This window comes from Oncorhynchus masou, chromosome 12 (genome assembly GCF_036934945.1).
Source record: "Oncorhynchus masou masou isolate Uvic2021 chromosome 12, UVic_Omas_1.1, whole genome shotgun sequence".
Taxonomy (NCBI): domain Eukaryota; kingdom Metazoa; phylum Chordata; class Actinopteri; order Salmoniformes; family Salmonidae; genus Oncorhynchus; species Oncorhynchus masou.
Window position 1 is genome coordinate 82,277,155 of NC_088223.1, and position 20,262 is coordinate 82,297,416.

The 20,262-nt window shown below is 40.5% G+C and overlaps 2 protein-coding genes across 11 annotated transcripts in view; both read right to left on the minus strand.

Moving 5' to 3' along the window:
- Positions 1-265: 265 nt before the first annotated feature.
- Positions 266-3,679, minus strand: LOC135550937 (CREB/ATF bZIP transcription factor-like). Its single transcript, XM_064982199.1, has 4 exons — positions 3,458-3,679; positions 1,857-2,699; positions 1,577-1,652; positions 266-1,096 (listed from the first exon to the last, which is right to left on the minus strand). Exons 2-4 carry the CDS (start codon positions 2,648-2,650, stop codon positions 1,016-1,018), a joined length of 951 nt encoding a protein of 316 aa, XP_064838271.1. The 5' UTR covers positions 2,651-2,699; positions 3,458-3,679; the 3' UTR covers positions 266-1,015.
- Positions 3,680-4,829: 1,150 nt separating this feature from the next.
- Positions 4,830-20,262, minus strand: part of sytl2a (synaptotagmin-like 2a) — a 42,323-nt gene continuing 26,890 nt past the window's right edge. For 4 of the 10 annotated variants that reach the window (XM_064982200.1, XM_064982205.1, XM_064982204.1 and 1 more), the window contains 12 exons: positions 17,705-20,257; positions 13,698-13,796; positions 13,416-13,472; positions 12,628-12,743; positions 10,459-10,578; positions 9,830-9,999; positions 9,328-9,430; positions 8,764-8,925; positions 8,530-8,626; positions 8,329-8,434; positions 6,179-6,384; positions 4,830-5,777 (listed from right to left, as the gene is read on the minus strand). In XM_064982200.1, coding sequence (XP_064838272.1) covers positions 5,629-5,777; positions 6,179-6,384; positions 8,329-8,434; positions 8,530-8,626; positions 8,764-8,925; positions 9,328-9,430; positions 9,830-9,999; positions 10,459-10,578; positions 12,628-12,743; positions 13,416-13,472; positions 13,698-13,796; positions 17,705-20,257 — 3,938 coding nt within the window. In that variant the 3' untranslated portion in view covers positions 4,830-5,628. The other 6 variants (XM_064982207.1, XM_064982208.1, XM_064982202.1 and 3 more) reach the window with 5 other exon arrangements.

Genomic DNA, 20,262 nt, shown 5'->3' on the forward strand with positions numbered 1-20,262 from the left:
AACAAAGTTAATTTGAAGTAGCTAACCATTTACTTTTCAGATCGAAATGAAAGCGTTAAATACCGTCCAGCTGGATAGACTTTAGTGACACTCCCCTACACCATTTGTTAGATATTTTCAGACCTCAGAAGTGGTCTGTCTAAACAAATCAATGGCCCAAGCTACCAGGTGTGTAAATCCCACTAAATGCCTCAACCCGAAGGATAGACAGGTGCCATCTGAAGTTATTTGAATCATTTTAATCAGCACCTGTATTTTTTGGGGGGGGGGGGGACATTTGGGATTGAGGCATACTGCTGGATCTATACAGGTGGTGGGGTGGAACATGAACTTACTCATGACACCAATTTTGAAGTCTGAAAACACCTGAAGCTGATTTGAGTGAAATGTCACTTTAAAACTAAATGCAGCAGCATTATGTAAAAACAAGTACATCGGACTAGTAGGCTTTGAACTCTCCACTGAAATCAGCCCTCACAAACCATCACCACATTTTTCCATTTTGTTGAGGAATTGATAGACCTTTGTCTGCAGAAAGAGCTTGCTGTTTGAAAAGAGAAAAAGAGATGTGTTAATGTCAAATACATTGGGTCACATTCAAGGTAAAATATAACTGAAACGTGTATAATCAAAATAAGATTTATTTTCAATCATATCCATGTTCCTGAAACATTGTTCTCTCATTTAGAAAAAAAAAGTTGCCACAACATCTTTGTACTTTACATAACATTCTTTAAGATTGTCACTTCATACAAAATTGGTGGTGTCCATTTCTTTCAGGATCACATCGATAACAAGATAGTTTGACTAGTTGTTGTTTTTTCAACAACTAGTTTACATACCAATGTGTCAACAAGTCAGGTTAAACTTGTGAACAAACCGTTATAGGACCTCTAATATTGTCAATGTAATAGGTAGTGGAACACTTGTCATCCACAATATATTCTAAATTCACTACTTTTAACAAAGAAGGTGTTATGGGATACTGGTTGAATGTAGTCACTTACACCCTTCGTTATACTACCTTTAAAAAAATACCAGGCCAAGTTGGCAGCAGCGGGTCCCGCCTCTTCAGCTTCCAGAACAGCAGAATCCACTTTAGCAATAAAGAAAAATAGGGGCGCTAAATGAAAACATCCTTCAGCAGAATAGTGACGTTTCACAAAAAGACAAGTTCTAAGCAAACCATGCTACGTCATTATATGTTCTTGTTTTTACACCTTTCTGGGTTGAGAGCCAATATGAACTAATAATCATATACTATGAAAACTCTTTGTGAAACGTCACTGTAATCCATTTACAATTATTTATTTTTTACAATTCCAATAAACTTGACAAATTCAACAGCCCCCATTTCCTTATATTTGGGAGGGAAATCAGTTTGATTTAATATTTACAGGTTAAACGCTTACTGCATAGAACTTAAAACAAAAGTAATTCAAACTAAGATGGAAAGATATGTTCCAGTGTAAACTTAATGTTAGTGTAAAAGCCTTTGGTGTATTCTATGAGGAATAAAACTTAAAACATATAGAATTTATCAAATCATCAGCTTTTCTTCATCTGAGATCCTTACCATGGAGCCAAGCAGACAGGGACGTTCTGTAACCCATTCATCCAGCATGGTAGAACAATCATCACCTAGAAGAAAACTGGCAACAAGGTTTAACGAGTAACGTGTACTTAAATCATTGGTAAGATTTTTTACACATGCTCAATCATTCAACATTTCTTAATTAAGTAATGATCTCAAATATTTTTTAACAGTGTTCATAGATTCCCCTGACGTTCATTACACTGAAGTTAATCAGGTTCAGTCTCAACATCTGAAAACAGATAAAAGTACTTGACCCTACATTTTGAGTGATGCGCTTGCACTCTCTGCACACTTAGTGCAGAACTCCACTGAGACGTTGTTCTTGTCCACGTGCAGACAGACACCACCAGAAGTCTCCTTTTCCTCCACCTTCACACGTTTCCGCGGCAAGGCATAATCGTGGTCGTCACTCTTGTTGGACCCCTGGAAAAGTGAGGAAGATAATTTCATGCCGTTCACACCGCTCAGCCTTGACAACAGCTGGGCTAACATGCTCTCGTTGGCCAACACAGCTCTCAGGTACCTCGTCTCATCTTCCAACTCTTCTACCCTCTTATTCAATTGGACATTTTCCTGTTTGAGTATGCGGTTTTCTGACGACAGAGACCCGACTTTATTTTCCAGCCCGTTCACGTATTCCTTCTTTTTCAGACGATTAATTCGCGCAGCGACAGCGTTTTTGTTGATCATGTGCCCAGACCGGTCATCTCTCCCCTTCCTTTTCTGAACAGCAGACACTCCTTCGGGCGATGGGGTCCTGGACGTGCCAATCCAAAAATCTTGATCTGTTGTGTCACCCACACCTATTTCAGTCAATCCAATGTCGAAAAGAGGGGAGACTGCATCCTTCTCAAATGTCCAGTTTAACTCGTCGATTCCAAATAAATCATCCAGCTCTAATCCAACTGTACTATCCCCATTCTCTGACCTAATTTCTTCAGAGGGACTCGTTTTAACATTTATCATTTCAACAAAGTCAGTGACTTCAACATCAAAAGGACAAGTTGAAGAGTGCATCTCCACATCTGAACGACCTCTTCGCCTGGTGATCATTTTTAGCTTTTGATGAGGGACACCACCAATGTATTTCCACTCCGATTATCTGTGAGAATACAACAATAACATTGATTAGTGAATTAAGTCTGTTTAATGAATATATTGGGTTTCATACCCCCTAGACATGAAAGACATGAGTATTGTGTCCTGTGCTTCAGTGAGTAATGTTAAATTAGGCCTAGCTAGCCTTCAGATTCTCTGTCCATTACCTCAACCCCCATTTTGAAGGGGCTAAAGTCTTGAGGCCATACACGTTTCCTTTACCAAATAACGTTAATCAGTAGCGTTGAGCGATTAGTGCTTTTTAAGTTGTTATATATGGGTTAGATCCTTTGAGATAATCACGGATTTCGATTTATTTTTTCCTGTAAACGTGACTTTGGAGCTTTTTCGTGAAAATTCCGAAGCCAAACATTATGAACATTCAATTGCCAAAACATTCATTCTGTGTGGATCTTTCTCGAGAAATTAAAGACTAATATAGACTAACATTTCTACTTAATGCAGTTGTCCAATGCGGGCTGTATCTAACGTCAGCTAGCTATTTTAGGCGCCATAATGTTGTCTGAACAAGAATGACGTTACATTAGGCCTAACTAGCTAACATTAGCTACCATGTAATCTTTACGTTTTTTGGAACATGTTATAAGTACCCCATTGATATTTTGTTAACTAGTTTGTGGTTTCAACAACGTAAACGTTATTTTTTTATTTAACGGTAGTTAGTTATAACAATATTAGCTAATTGGAAGACCATTGCGCACAAACAAAATGACAAAGCATTTTTGAAGTGACCACACTTACCGTCCGTCGAGCTTTAACTGGATTGATTGTAGCTATTTGTTCGTAATATTATTCAGCTTTCGTAGGAAAAGATTCGATTTTGTTTGACAGTCTGTAAATTTGTCTAATCGCGAAACAACTACTTGCTGACTTGGAGACAACTTATGAACGTACAAAGGACGCAAAGAATGGCGACTCAACCCGCGGAAATGGTTTTTACAGGTTACCACACCCACAAAGTCAAAATGGCGACTCAACCCGCGGAAATGGTTTTCACTTGCTACCACAGCCAAAGTAAAACAGCTATATAGTAAAAAAAATATATAGCTGTTATATATATCTAATTTAATATATATCTATATATATGAGAGAAAAAAATGCCTTTTGATCTTAATTTATTTTACGGTTAGACATAATGTTAGCATTGTGGCTAGGTAAAGATCTGATAAAGAGCAATTGTAGACATGGGCGTGGTTTATGACTTTGTGCTTATGGTAACTTGTGATGAGACGGAAAAACATCACTAATAATCATATACCATTAAAACTCTTTGTGAAACGTCACTGTCATTTATTTTATTTTTTTAAATACAATTCCCATAAACTTGACAAATTCAACAAGCTCCCATTTCTTTATATTTGGGAGGGAAATCAGTTCCTCTGCCCAGGCGTTGCTAACGTCTGCCAGACCTTACATAGGTATTTTACTATTCAGCGAACCCCATCATATGTTATAGCAGTAACTGCCAGTCGGTGCTGCAACCATTGGTTGATGCACGCCTCGTCTGAGCAAGGGAAAGCGATCTTTCCCATGGGGTCGAGCGTGAGTCTATAAAAATAGGCGCAGCTGTGCTTAGTTATTTGTGCACCAGGGGTCGCATTATGAAGGGTTGAGCCTGCTAGCAGGGCTACCTTTTTAAAATAAATATCTTATTTTAAAATATCGAATTGTACACCACTTGGCCTCCATTCGCTCCTGGTTCACAGGGTGGCACACACGTGGCTGAAATTCCGCCGCTGTAGCATCTTAGACCCTCAGCATTTCTCTACTCCGTTCCACCTCCTCCCTTTCTACTGCTCTAATGTGCGCAAGGCAGATCTGATCACCCTTGGATGTATTGTCGCCAGATTCGTCAGACTGAATAAGTCGATGCTAGAGAGATCTATAATCACCAGATGTTCAAAAGACTCCACTCTAAAAAGGTCTCATAAGACAAATGAGAGAAATGACCTCTGAGCAGTCAAAAACGTGATACTATGAAAATTATGATTAGTGCCCTTTTAGTGAGCTGTTTGTAATGACCGCCTGAAATTTCAGCCTGTTATGGTATGGTGTAATGGAGTTTGGGTCTTGCGGTAAATTAGTTAATAGACCAATAAGAAATAGACTTCCAAACAGCAAAATATTATTATTATTAATAATACAAATTCTGGAGCATTTAAAAAAAACTCTGTCCCAAATTCCCCATAGGATCACGGCTCTTTTTGCATTCTCTTGGAAATCCAACTTCCAGTCTATTTCAAATGTTGTGGTTATTTTTCTCACTGCTTCCTGCCAATTGCTGGCGAAAAATGTCATTTTTTTTTGTATAACTATTACTATTGAATTCACATTGATTTTATTTTCAACATGTGACATTGTATTTATTGTTGGGGTGTCTGAATTAGTGGAAACATTAACTATGATGAAAAATATATGCTGTTACTATATTGAGTAATGTGAATAAATGTATTTTACAAAGACAACAATGATAACATAACACCACATTTCTGATTATATATGGTGTTGTATCAATAGTGGAAACATTTTCTTCAGTTAATTTACCATGGAATAACATTATGAAAACATATATAGGAATATATACAAACAGCGATAAATATGCATTGGAATGAATCAATTAAAACAACCTATTTATATCTTAACAATTTCTGAGTAGGTATTTGATCTGTATGACAACAAGCATGATTATGTAAAATGTTAATCTTTCAAAAAATAAAATACACACTTGTAATGTAATTCTAAGAAGAATCTAAGCACCAAGCACAATACTCCAATGTGCCTGTATGGTCTTTCTCCTAAAAAAGTGAGAGATTATATTACTGATTACATTATCGGTTATAAGTTTCATCAAACTGATACACCCAATGAGCAACTTTCTTCTCATTTTGTCATCCAACTTTTCACACACCATCTTATTTTGATACACCTCTTGCCATTATCAACATTCTCAAGGGTATAATATCCTCAACCCATTCATTGTGAGAATGCATCATTCTCTCCCATAAACTTGCTTCTTCAGAGGTTGAATCCATCCAACCCACCTCCAACCCATAACTTTTACCTGTAAAGACAGATTGGAGATGATCCAGTTAGCTTCCTATTGGATGTATTGTGTATGCATTTCAATATTAATAATTAGGCTACAATAGGTTTGGAATGACTCAAGAAACTATTTCAATATAAAGACATACTACCTTAGAGAAAAGCATAAATCAGATTCAGAAATGTGGGGAATTTTGTCAACCCATTAGATGCCGTAATTCAATCGGTGCTATAGCACAGCTGAGAATGTGCCTTTTAAAGACATTTTCCCGATGTTCTCAGAGATCGCATTTATGGTCAATGTTGTGCATGTCGTCTCATGTGTAAATTACCTTTAAAAGTCTGTTATAGTGTGTTGCATTTTAACGTGCCTTGAATTGAGTACCGGCCAAACTTTAAACAAATTACAAAGTATCTTACCGGTTCCAAGGCCCAGTCTTAAGCCCCCAATGAAATGGTTAGTGAGCCGGTCGTAATCCCACACTGTGACTTCAACGCAGGCCTCTCGTAGGTCGTCCGGCCGAAAGCCATCATAGACCATGGTGTGATTGAACATGGGGTTGGCCGTCTTCTTCACCACCCGAGTCTTCTGTCGGCTTTTCCTGCTCGTGTCTGGAAGCACGGTGCTAAAATAGCATACAATAACAACGGATTAGTAGCCTAGCACAATCTGATCCTGTGCATTTCAAGGAAGAGCTTTAGCTCTAACAGTATACTGTAAGTTTAGGACAAAAGCAATCAATGGCCCCGTTAGAATATTACAGAAATGCATCCTATCCTTCCTCGCTACCATTCTTGAGGTAATCACAGATGATATGAACTGGGTGGCTTGGTGAAAGTAATAGGGTGTTCACCTTATACCTATCAAATTGCATATAAACCCAGCAAAAAAAGAAACGTCCCTTATTCAGGACCCTGTCTTTCAAAGATAATTCGTAAAAATCCAAATAACTTCACAGATCTTCATTGTAAAGGGTATAAACACTGTTTCCCATGCTTATTCAATGAACCATAAACAATTAATGGCTATGCACCTGTGGGACGGTCGTTAAGACACCAACAGCTTATAGACGGTAGGCAATTAAGGTCACAGTTATGAAAACTCAGGATACTAAAGAGGCCTTTCTACTGACTCTGAAAAACACCAAAAGAAAGATACCCAGGGTCCCTGCTCATCTGCGTGAACGTGCCTTAGGCATGCTGCAAGGAGCCATGAGGACTGCAGATGTTGCCGGGGCAATAAATTGCAATGTCTGTACTGTGAGATGCCACAGACAGCGCTACAGGGAGACAGGACGGAACGCTGATCATCCTCGCAGTGGCAGACCAGGTGTAACAACACCTGCACAGGATCGGTACATCTGAACATCACACCTGCGGGACAGGTACAGGATGGAAACAATAACTGCCCGAGTTAAACCAGGAACGCACAATCCCTCCATCAGTGCTCAGACTGTCCCCAATAGGCTGAGAGAGGCTGGACTGAGGGCTTGTAGGCCTGTTGTAAGGCAGGTCCTCACCAGACATCATTGGCAAAAACGTCGCCTATGGGCACAAACCCACCGTCACTGGACAAGACAGGACTGGCAAAAAGTGCTCTTCATTGAATGAGCATTACACCGAGGCCTGTACTCTGGAACGGGATCGATTTGGAGGTGGAAGGCGAATCATGGTCTTGGACAGTGTGTCACAGCATCATCGGAGAGCTTGTTGTCATTGCAGGCAACCTCAACGGTGTGCGTTACAGGGAAGACATCCTCTTCCCTCATGTGGTACCCTTCCTGCAGACTCTGTCTGTGGCGTTTCACATGACCCTCCAGCATGACAATGCCACCAGCCATACTGTTCATTCTGTGCATGATTTCCTGCAAGACAAGAATGTCAGTGTTCTGCCATGGCCAGAGAAGAGCCCGGATCTCAATCCCATTGAGCACGTCTGGGACCTGTTGGATCGGAGGGCTAGGGCCTTTCCCCCCAGCAATGTCCAGGAACTTGCAGGGGCCTTGGTGAAAGAGGTGGGTAACTTCTCACAGTAAGAACTGGCAAATCTGGTGCATTGCATGCAGAGGAGATGCACTGCAGTACTTAATGCAGCTGGTGGCCACACCAGATACCCCCCCCTTTTTTCAGGGACACCTTATTCAATTTATGTTAGTTACATGTCTGTGGAACTTGTTCAGTTTATGTCTCAGTTGTTGAATCTTATGTTCATACAAATATTTACACATGTTAAGTTTGCTGAAAATAAACGCAGTTGACAGTGAGAGGACGTTTCTTTTTTTGCCGAGTTTATATGCATAAGTGCTTACCTCAAGGAAAGAAGGGAGGATGCATTTTCAAAGTATTAAAACAGGGCCAATATTCAGTGAATAAAAGAGGACAAAAAATTGCCATCTACAGGAGTACAACAGTATAAAAAAATCTGAATTTCTACAGTGACTAAATCGCTACAAATCCAATGGTTTAGTTTATATATGACTAAATGACACATTGGCACTATAAACATATTCATTACTAAATTATGCTTTACACCCGTATTTAACCAGGTGCAACATATCCAAAACACATACCATTTCACGAAGGGGTCAATGATCGCACCCCTGATAGCAGGCAGGTTCTTGCAGTCTTTCACCCAAATCTGCACCTCACCCGTCTCAGTTTTGGATGACCTCTTACCTACCAATTGAGTAAAAACACACATGAGTAAGTTATGTTCAATAGAACACATAACAGGCTAGATGATGATGAGAGTGGTCTGAGAAACCACTTACTGTAGGAGATCTGTGACAGGAAACGCAATCCTATTCTCATCTCTCCTCTATGGTCAATAGATTGGGAGTGAGAGGGACTGAGAGACTGTGTCGAGATCTAAAGTGAATAGAATAACTTTATTTTTAGTTGTGGCAAGTTGGTATCAGATCGGTCTTTATGAATTACCACCTATATAAAAATTGACACTGCAAAACAGACTGTATACGACCAAAACTAATCCTCTTGCAGTTTACCCTTGCTTTCAAAGCATAATCATTCATCTGCGTGTTGCTAAAGTCCCATTCAGACAAATCCAAGTCCACCTCGCCAAGGAAGCTGTTCCGTCCAAAGTTGTCGTTGTGCCACACGGAGACATTAAGTGCTTGAGTCTTGAGGGTCTCCATGGTAACTTTAAACTGCAGGGGTAGAAAAGGGGATAAAAGGAGTTTACTCAATGCAGACACAATAGACCGAGCACCGATAGCTTTGTGTCGTCACTGATAGCTTTGTGTCCAGCTATTTTTGAACTGTTGAAAAACAATTTCCTGGGTATAAAATCAGGAATGTACACCCCCCCCCCCCCACACACACACACACACACACACACACACACACACACACACACACACACACACACACACACACACACACACACACACACACACACACACACACACACACGCACAGACTTCTGCCATATCAGAGGACACCTGGACCCCCTATTGAGATGTTTGTTGAGTGAATCAGGTGATAAATAATCTGAAAAGGAGATTGGATGAGGACTTTAATAACCAGCCATCATATCTCTTCTCTCTTACCCTAAGGATCTCATTGTACGTGGGGTTCAAGGTCTTCTTTTTCACACTGGCTTTTCTCTTTCCCATCTTTGCTTTGTCCGGTAAGAGGTAACATTTCACATATCTGAAAATGAATATCCAACATCAGATTCTTAGCCACTACACAAATACAAAGCAAAAGCAACTACGGCTGGGATTAAATTAGAAGCTGTGCTATAGCGCGCTGGACATTTAAAGGTAATTAACAATTAAGCAGGCATCTACAATGTTTACCTTGAATGCGATCTCAGCAAATGCGGTAACATGTCTACAAGTGCAATCGGATAGAAGTCGGTGAAAGTTTCCAAGGCACATCATTGTTTTCCATGCACCTAGTCTCAAATTGCAATAACACACTGATGATCCTATGTAAGGTAATGGGAAACATCAACCTCTGTAAACCTATGCACCTGGAGATGGCAGATTTATTTTACAATGATAGGATAATCATACACACAATCTTATTTATTGCAAGAACACCTACGGATCAGAACGGTTCTTCTTGGGTTCTGCCACGGCAAGATCTCTGCAGTGGACAACAAAGATGTGGAACTCCCCGAGCTTCTGGACATAATTCATGGCAAACCGGATTGTTCCCTTCACTTCCACATCCCCATCTACTCCACTGTAGATGCTTGCCACACTGCCGCTCACCTTAACGGTCCACATGATGTTAGGAAGAGACAACAGCATCACCAAGTGTTGTATCAAGCCATCAAACCAGATGTTTGATGTGTTTGATACCCTTCCATTGATTCTGTTCCAGACATTACAATGAGCCTGTCCTCCCAATTTAAAGTGACACCAGCCACCACTGAACCTCAGTATTATTATCTTCTAGATGCGGAACAAATGCCTCTCTTGGTCCACATTCAGAACCCTAATATTCCCGATTCTCTAGAACCCTAATATTCTTACATCTGCTATGGGACAATTGTATGATTCCTGTGTATCACATGTGGGGGAGAAAACAAATGTTCTGCTGTATTATGCTAATAACTTTTGTTATTAGCCTTATTAGGATTGCAGCCATGTGAATTCAAAGCAAAGTGAGTTTGATTATTTCATGGCACATGTCAACATATCTGATAGGGAAGCTGCATGGGAACATACAGAAGACATGGACGCCATGCCAGAGGAGAGGCTAAGGTTAGTGAGGGAACTGCCCATCTGCTTTTTCCAGCTGAAGTTGAGACTTTCCACTGAGGTGCTGTCACTGTCTCTGCCATCCTTCTACAAGATAGTGCAGAAACAACAATGGCGGGTGGTCAGAAACACACACACACACACACACACACACACACACACACACACACACACACACACACACACACACACACACACACACACACACACACACAGGTTAAAACACATTGTGGGCTTACATGGTGGTTGGAGCCAGGGTCTGCTACATGCACATACAGTGCCTTCGGGTAGTATTACACATTTTGTTCTGTTACATCCTTATTCTAAAATAGATGTTAAAAACTCAGCAATCTACACACAACACCGCAATAATGACAAAGCGGAAACAGGTTTTCAGATTTTTTTGCAAATGTATTACAATTTTAAAACAGAAATACCTTATTTACATGTATTCAGACCCTTTGCTTTGAGACTCGAAATGGAGCTCAGGTGCATCCTGTTTCCATTTATCATGCTTGAGATGTTTCTACAACTTGATTGGAGTCCACCTGTGGTAAAATCAATTGATTGGACGTGATTTGAAAAGGCACACACCTGTCTATGTAAGGTCCCACAGTTGATAGTGCATGTCAGAGCGAAAACCAAGCCATGATGTCAAAGGAATTGTCCGTGGAGCTCCGAGACAGAATTGTGTCGAGGCACAGATCCAGGGAAGGGTACCAAAAAATGTCTGCAGCATTGAAGGTCCCCAAGAACACAGTGGACTCTATCCTTCTTAAATGGAAGAAGTTTGGAACCACCAAGACTCTTCCCAGAGCTGGCCGCCCGGCCAAACTGAGCAATCGGGGGAGAAGGGCCTTGGTCAGGGAGGTGACCAAGAACCCGATAGTCACTCTGACAGAGCTCCAGAGTTCCTCTGTGGAGATGGGAGGAGCTTCCAGAAAGACAACCATCTCTGCAGCACTCCAACAATCAGGCCTTTATGGTAGAGTGGCCAGACAGAAGCCACTCCTCAGTAAAAGGCACATGACAACCTGCTTGGAGTTTGTCAAAAGGCACCTAAAGACTCTCATACCATGAGAAACAAGATTCTCTGGTCTGATGAAACCAAGATTCAACACTTTGGCCTGAATGCCAAGCATCATGTCTGGAAGAAACCTGGCACCATCCCTACGGTGAAGCATGGTGGTGGCAGTATCATGCTGTGGGGATGCTTTTTAGCGGCAGGGATTGGGAGACCAATCAATATCTAGGCAAAGATGAATGGAGCAAAGTACAGAGAGATCCTTGATGAAATCCTGCTCCAGAGAGCTCAGGACCTCAGGCTGGGGCGAAGGTACTCTTTCCAACAGGACAACGATCCTAAGCACACAGCCCAGACAACGCAGGAGTGGCTTCGGGACAAGTCTCTGAATATCCTTGAGCCCGGACTTGAACCCAATTGGACATCTCTAGAGAGACCTGAAAATAGCTGTGCAGCAACGCACCTCATCCAACTTGACAGAGCTTGAGAGGATCTGCAGAGAAGAATCTGAGAAACTCCCCAAATACAGGTGTGCCAAGCTTCATACCCAAGAAGACTCAAGGCTGTAATTGATGCCAAAGGTGCTTCAACAAACTAGTAAAGGGTCTGAATACTGTTTTTTTTCCTTTGTCATTATGATGTATTGTGTGTAGATTGATGAGCAAAAACAACTATTTATTCAATTTTAGAACAGGGTGTAACCTGACAAAATGTGGAAAAGGTGAAAGTGTCTGAATAATTTCCGAAGGCACTGTACAAGCTATGTTAAAAATGTACTCAAATGTGGGACAGTTTGGTTATCAATAGCTCATGCGTCTTATCCAAGCATGAAAAATGCATTCATTATATGACCTCAAAAAAGGAAAGGTGACTGCATTAGCCCTGAATATGTTATGCATTTGGTCATAAATGGTGGATTTTGAAAGCCATTAAAATTAATTCAAGAGGAAAGAATTCTATAAAATCAGTTATTTTGTATTGTTGTCATCTTAAAGCTAACAAGGCAATTCACTTCCCCCTAATTCAGATGGGGTGTATCACTCTAAAAATGCTTAGGTATTTTTTTTTACCATGAACAAAGGGCACAGTATTTTTATTTTTATTTGTTTTACCTCATCCTGCATAACAGACACCGACTTGCTCATATTCTTCATCTGCTCCGGGACTGAAATGGAGGAGGGAGGAGGGAGACGGAGAGGAAGGAGGGAGGAGGGAGGCACTGCAGAGGCTGGAAGATGCAAAGCAGATAGGTGGATAAGGACTTTTACAACTCTCTAACTAATCTCACCTAATGGCTCAAATCAGCAGGGTCTTCACTGAAATAGTGAAATTGCAAGACAATGTAATGACAGCTGATGTAATCATATTGGCCAAACGACATGCTTTCCTCAACACTCTTCTGCTCTCAATAATCCACTTCCTGAATAATTCTTAAATCAACCCCTATCATCTTCCCCTTAGACAATTGAGTAGATGGGAGAGGATTTGGGAAGGTGTAAGCGATTTGCGGAACTTCCACCTTGCCCTATGATAGTACAGGTGCATGAATTGTTGCCATATTGGGCAGAGTCAAGGAAGATTGATTTAAATAATCACAAGATCAAATATTGTTATAACAACCAACAGAACAATGTTATTTGAAAAATTCTAGTTTCCTCAAATTGAAATAAAATATGAATAGCGATATTTCAACAATGAGTTACAATTCTAATCTATTCTCATTACTGATAGTTCACGGTTTCAACTCTCACCAATAAATACGGTCAAAATCTAATAATACAACTTAGTAGAAGCCAAGTATAACAAAATTGTATTTGTTTGCACAATACTCGGTGTCTGCCTTCAAACAAAAAGCAAATGTACACTGTTTTATCAAATGAAATTGAGCAGAAATATTTACCATCATCCACATTTAGATTCATTTCACTTCTTTGGTCAATTATACTTCTCTCTTCTCCTTTGGAAGAAAATAAAGGCTTAGAGGATTAAACAGTTAAGTTCAGATATCATGAAAACAACATTATAATGCTCATTGAAAACTCTTTCTTAAACAATTTATTTGAATGGTTACATCGACAATTGGTCACGGCTAACCACAGTCTAGGATTGAGAATAACACTGAGTTAAGGAATTCAATAATCAAGCCTATTGAGCTCAGGAAAACCAAGAACGGTCTATTTACGTTTTGGTGGTGATAAAACGTCCTCCAGACTTCTGGATAAGGGTCTTGAAGACATTTGTTTAAACTCTAACCTGATAGGGCTTGAGTTCTCACCATGACCTGCCACAGATAAAATAAAATCAGCTCTGGAAAATATTGCAAAAAACAGAGGAACAAACAGAAAAATGTCCCCATCTCATATTTCCAGATACTTGTTCTGAACAAACAGTTGCACAGCATTCCAAAAATCTATTGATTATTCTTTATGAAGATTAGGGAATATTTGAATTAGTTTGTTTTCAATTCCATCAACTGATTATTTAAAACACCCTGACAGATAATACAAATATATATTAGCTTACTTCAGTTTCTTAATGATCCAAGTCTGTGGCATACAGAGTGATTTGAAAAGGTGATCTACTAAACATTTTACATTGGAAGCATCTAGAAATCAAAAAGGTTCGCTTTACACGTCATGTACTTATTTGAATCAGAGTTAATCTACTCTACAGAATGGTTATCATGATAATGTTAGAGACAATCATCTTGTGCCTATGTCAGAATGCAGATACAATAAAATGACAAATACAAATATGAAGGCAGGTTAGTCCCATGAAATGTAGGAATTTGTATAAATTAAAAATCTAATTGAGATCATATTGGCTCATGCAAAGTGACTGTTTTAATGGCATTAGTAGTTTGGTACAGCACAGTATATTCAATATTGTTACTTCCTTTTACCGCAAAAGTTGTCGGTTTTCTCATCTATTTCGACCCATTAATGTCATGAAGAGACTTTGAGTGATGCAACCGTTGGCTATGCACACCTGGCTGAAGGAGCGACGAGATAAAATTGAGTAAAGTTCAACGACATAATAGCGTGATATCCAATTGGGACACAGAAGGTCTGGCAAGCTAGCTTTCACTTTTTGTGTGTGCGTGTTTAGATCCTCTCTCTCGCTCTCTCTCTCTCTCACACGCTACTGTCTTGACCTCTGAAAAGCCAACTGACATTTACTCCTAAAGTGCTGACCGGTTGCACCCTTCATAACCACTGTTTATATTATTTGACCCTGCTGGTCATCTATGAATGTATGAACACCTTGAAAAATGATCTAGCCTTTATGGCCATGTACTTTTATAATCTCCAAACAGTTCGGATTTAAGTATAACTTTTCTCTGACTGACGCCTTTAGTGAGAAGTCTAATGCTTAAATATTGAATAATTTCTGCCCACCGATTTCATATTCATTTTATAAATTGGCCCATGCACACCTTCATCAGATGAACCGCAACATGTCGACTAAAGTGATATAATTTATAAATGCATTTGAAAGTTTTTAATATTGTGATAGTGATCTGTTATCCAACAATTATTATTATTACTAACCCTGCATTATAATCATATAAAAGCCCCTTAGATATTCTGTGTTTTTATTTACAGTAGTGATGGACAGCTGGAGGCATTTTGTTTTTCCCAAGCGTGGTTTTAGAGTACTTAGGCATCAAATACATTGCAAGTTTGCCCATATTGGCCTTTAGACTACACTTTACAATAGGACAAATATGTTATTGAATTCGATAAAAAAAATGTTATAAAATGTATATTAAGTAGTCTTGCTTGTCTCAGCGCAGCTTGAAACAGTGCTGAAATAGTTGACCACAAGCAGCCTTCTAGGCAGAGCTCCAAACAAAAAGTAATATCTCAGACTGGCCAATAAAAAAAAAAGTTTAAGATGGGCAAAGGAACACAGACACTGGACAGAGGAACTCTGTCTAGAAGGCCAGCATGCTGTTGACTGGTGTTTTGCGGGTACTATTTAACAAAGCTGCCAGTTGAGGACTTGCGAGGCGTCTGTTTCTCAAACTAGACACTCTAATGTACTTATCCTCTTGCTCAGTTGTGCACCGGGGCCTCTCACTCCTCTTTCTGTTCTGGTGAGAGCCAGTTTGCGCTCTTCTGTGAAGGGAGAAGTACACAGCGTTGTACGAGAGCTTCAGTTTCTTGGCAATTTCTCGCATGGAATAGCCTTCATTTCTCAGAACCAGAATAGACTGACGAGTTTCAGAAGAAAGTTCTTTGTTTCTGGCCATTTTGAGTCTGTAATCGAACCCACAAATGCTGATGCTCCAGATACTCAACTAGTCTAAAGAAGACCAGTTTTATTGCTTCTTCAATCAGAATAACAGTTGTCAGCTGTGCTAACATAATTGCAAAAGGGTTTCTAATGATCAATTAGCCTTTTAAAATTATAAATTTGGATTAGCTAACACAATGTGCCATTGGAACACAGGAGTGATGGTTGCTGATAATGGGTCTCTGTACGCCCATGTAGATATTCCATAAAAAAATAGCTATAATAGTCCAGCTATAATAGACATTTACAACATTAACAATGTCTACACTGTATTTCTGATCAATTTGATGTTATTTTAATGGACCAATTTTTTTGCTTTTCTTTCAAAAACAAGGACATTCTAAGTGACCCCAAACTTTTGAACGGTAGTGTATATGTATATATTTTTTTCCCAGAACACTTACCATGTGTGTTCTCGTTTTGTACTATTCTGTAGTTTCAACCCAATGATTCGTCTGACAAACAAAGAACTTTGCATACTGTAGGCCCAGGCATGGATCAAAGCTGGCGAGACAAGACATATGCTGGACCCTATGTCAGAGAGGTGTTTTTGGGACCACGTCATGTCTATAGTCCTGCTAATAGCCCTTGTGGAAAAACAAGTGTTTGAAAACATGTTTTCAAAAGGCCTCCAGGGCCGACAGGTTCCTTACTTTCTCCACCTTCCACTTGCCTCTTCCATTTAGTCCCATAATAATTTGTTATGGTTTGCATTGCAAATGAGGGCATAAACTGGGTCAAGACATCAGAGTAAGTCATCCTTTATTGTAGTAAAATAAAGGTTAAATAAAAATACATAAAATACTTTTAACAGCAAATTACTCAATACTAGTGAGACTCATGTCGCCTACGGTAGGCCTAAAATATTTAAAAAATCTCTACATGTAGGTCTCCTGATGTTAACCCGATCGAACTTGTTGTAACTAAAATGTAGTTGAAATAAAGATTTGCATGTTTGCCTGGCATGGATTGTGAATCCATCTCGTTCCTCACCCTATTCAACCCTGCCAATGCCACCTGACTCTCCACCAATGACGAGACTCTCCGTGAATAATTCCAGTTAGAGGATTGGAGGATTCTAAATGAATATCTAAGGGTTTTTCGTTAGGGCAAATCTGATCTGTGAGAATATCTAAGGGGCTTTTATATAATTATAATGTATTGTGAAAGGAAAACGACATGCACAAGAGACAGAGGTATATATTTTTATTTATCACAATTTTCTTTAACCAATTTCAGTCTTTAATGCTGGGCCGACAGACAAGTTCCTTCGTTTAAATTTTTTTTTTACTGAAATTGCAACCAACTTTCTATGGCTTGTTTTAAAAATTGTTTTGGAGATGATTTCATTTCAAATAACCGAAGGTGAGTGATTGTAATCTGAATAAAGGGAAAAGGGCCATTCTTGAACATGGGGTGAGACATTCTTACTAATTTATAAATGAAGCCAGTTTGTTATTTAGAATTTTTTATTCCTGTTTTTAGAGGGCGAGAAACCAAAAGCCCACCGTACCTATTTTTTGAAAATCGTCAGTCCACATGACTGTTTTTGAAAACGCCTCCATTAATTGCCACATTTCCTGACTACTGATAGATCAGCGTTCTAACTCCCCCTTGTGATAGTGTGGTGAAATGACAGAATGCCACCATCTACCACAAACGGTCGCGGCATAAGCTTGTAACTTTTAAAGGAAGAACCACTGTATATCTACCCAAAAGAGGCAAATTCTGCCATGTGGAAGACATTGTCCTCTGCGTCTAACCCTGCTGCTTCCATCAAAGTTCAGAATGATGTGGCCAACATGATTTGTCCCCACATTTAAATCATTAATTAGCCATTTCACTTCTAAATCACTAAATCTATGTTTGATGAGAAAATGCAAAGCTCACAGCTTGAACTTGCCCGAGATTGAGACCAGATCTCAGGCATGCTTCCTCTGGATAAGTGACTGTCGACATTCTCCATGGACCTAGGACTGATCCAAGATGGACTCCCCTCACTGCTTGTCATGCTCAGGAGCAATGGAGTGGGGACAGTGGGACTCAGATGGTCATTCCCCACTTTATCTGAGATAAACTGAGGGATGTGTGTCTGCTCAGGGAGCCCCAAATAATGTTGGTTGCTCTGGGGAATGAAAGATCTTGCAAGGAGGAGATGTGTTTCAGAGACTTCAGATGCTCCCGAAAGCTTTGTTTCACCAGGATCCCTATTGATGGGCTGTTGACCAATCTTGCCAGCTTCAAAGGCTCTTCTTATATGCGAGTCCCCATGATTTGGCCTAGAGGACCAGTGAGGACTGCCCTCCTGTACACTTAGGTTCCCTAAACTGGTCCTTCTGAAGGGGCAAGGGAGCGACCTAGTAGGTGATAGCGGGGACATCATAGAAGTTAGTGAGCTCTGTGCCGAGCCTCTACGTGGAAAGGTCAGGCGATCCTGCCCCTTCTCTTCAGATCTAAACTGTGGAGAGGTAGACGTGATTCCTAGGGTATGTTTGGTGGACTCTGATCCTGACTGCATTGCTTCATGTGAGAGTCCTTGTCTCTGTTTAACCACTGATGTTGCTCTCTCTGGATCATTCTGATGCTCCCTTGTGGGTGAGGCAATGTCTTTGGAGAAGGATTTAAATGGAGAACTATCACACCTGGCTCCTTGGAAACTGGATGAACCTCTGGGCAGGGCTTTTGGATGACAGGTCTTTGAAGGACTTCTCTTAAGTTCATTGTCAGTTTTGTCTTTCCACTTTGGAATTTCAGATCTAGGCAGAGGTGTTTTAGGACTTAAGGGTCTTTCTTGATACAGGATTGGCCCTGTTTCCATCTTACATGAATCTTGCTGATTTATAGAATCAACATCGCCAACACTACAGTGACTACTCGGTAGTGATGAGTTTGAACTCCACTTGATGAAACCCTTTTCTATTCTTTCAGCCATGGACAAGTCGGAGGCGCTGGCCTTAACCCCGTATAAGGAAGAGCTTTGCTTGTCACAGTCACCCTTCCCTAGGTCAGTTTCAATTGTTCTTAGACTAGACTGAGAAGTGGCAATTGAGTGATGGACTGGAGGTGTTTCTGAAAATGGATGGGTTTGACTATCTAAAGCCTCCTTTGGTTTGCCAACAATGACCCTTGGTCCACTATTCTCCTTCTCCCAGAAGGACTTGAGGTTATTGATCTTGGCCTTCCTGCTTTCCTGTTGACTGAGGGAACGTCTAACAAGGGGCACTGGGACACGCCCCTGCCGGCTTGTGTGGGGACTGGATGGAGAGACATGTAAAGGAATGTGCACCTTCTCATCTGGCTGGACTGTCTGAGAAGGCACTGTCAAGCCCACAGATGAACTGGAATTATCTTCAGAGATAAGGATGGATTTAACCCTGAATGTACCATTGTCACCTGATGTTTTTAACATGTAGCTACTTTCAACGGAAGATGAGGACTTTTCGTCATATGACAGAGCAGTACTGAGGTCTATGTTACACTGCTCTGAGGTTTCCACCTTTTGGGAGAAGGGATGGTTAATCAGCATATGTGAGTCATTACTATCATTGCTTTTTGCTCCAAAGATATTGGACTTTCTCGTGCCACTAGTGTCGAGGTGAAGCTGAATATTTTGAAAAGATGGTGATGCTTCAACAGTCTCAGCCTTGGCAAAATCTTTACCAAAATCATGCATTTTTTGGTCACAAGTATCCCCAGCACTGACAAGTACTTCACACCTCATTGTATCATTGCTTAGTTTATTGAGCAGTATTTTAGGGCCAATTTCTCTTTCCCAAAATGATTTCAAGTTGGAGAGTTTATCTGGTAACGTATCTACTCCACATGCACTCCCCTGTGGCTCCTTTTGAGTTTGGTCTATTTCTTTTTTAAGCACTAGTTCTCTAACTTCCGGTGTCTTCTCATTTTTAGCTGACTGTTTGTCAGTAGCACATTTATGCAGATCTTGCTGCTGGTCAGAATAAGTATTCTCAGTGGACTGGCAGAAGACGAAGTTCAGGGTGGTGTTGTCAAGCTCTTTCTGTTCACAGAGAACCACCTCCTCTTTAAGTGGGCTTTGCGGCTCAGGGATTTTCTCTTCTCTTGCTTCCCATCTACTAAATATCCCTAGGAGCCTTCGCCGAGGCTTTGGAGACACACGACTAGATGGCTTCTTAGAGGCAGCATCACTTGGCATCTCATCTGTGATGATGTCGACAGGAGTCTCTGGTTCATCACTGGGTTGTTGGGGGAGCTGAACCTGTGGCTTGTCACAGCTTCCCAGGTTCCAGCTGAACCAGTCGCGAACCTTAGCCATGGATTGACCGTCCTCCTCTGTTATCTTGGTGGGGGAGATCCCCCGGGCTGCGGCCCCCAAGAGAATGGGCTTACCTTTCTCTTGCTCAGCACAATGGAGGTTGGACACCTGAAGGGTAAGGGACTCAGCATGACGATGGTCAAGTTGATCTGTA

What these genes read in the sequence shown, in the direction of transcription:
- LOC135550937 (XM_064982199.1), bottom strand. Translation starts at nt 2,650, where the DNA reads ATGATCACCAGGCGAAGAGGTCGTTCAGATGTGGAGATGCACTCTTCA. An exon ending in GCAAGCGCATCACTCAAAAT is followed by an intron (nt 1,653 to 1,856) that starts GTAGGGTCAAGT and finishes CCTTGTTGCCAG; the next exon opens with TTTTCTTCTAGGTGATGATT. An exon ending in CCTGTCTGCTTGGCTCCATG is followed by an intron (nt 1,097 to 1,576) that starts GTAAGGATCTCA and finishes TTATTGCTAAAG; the next exon opens with TGGATTCTGCTGTTCTGGAA.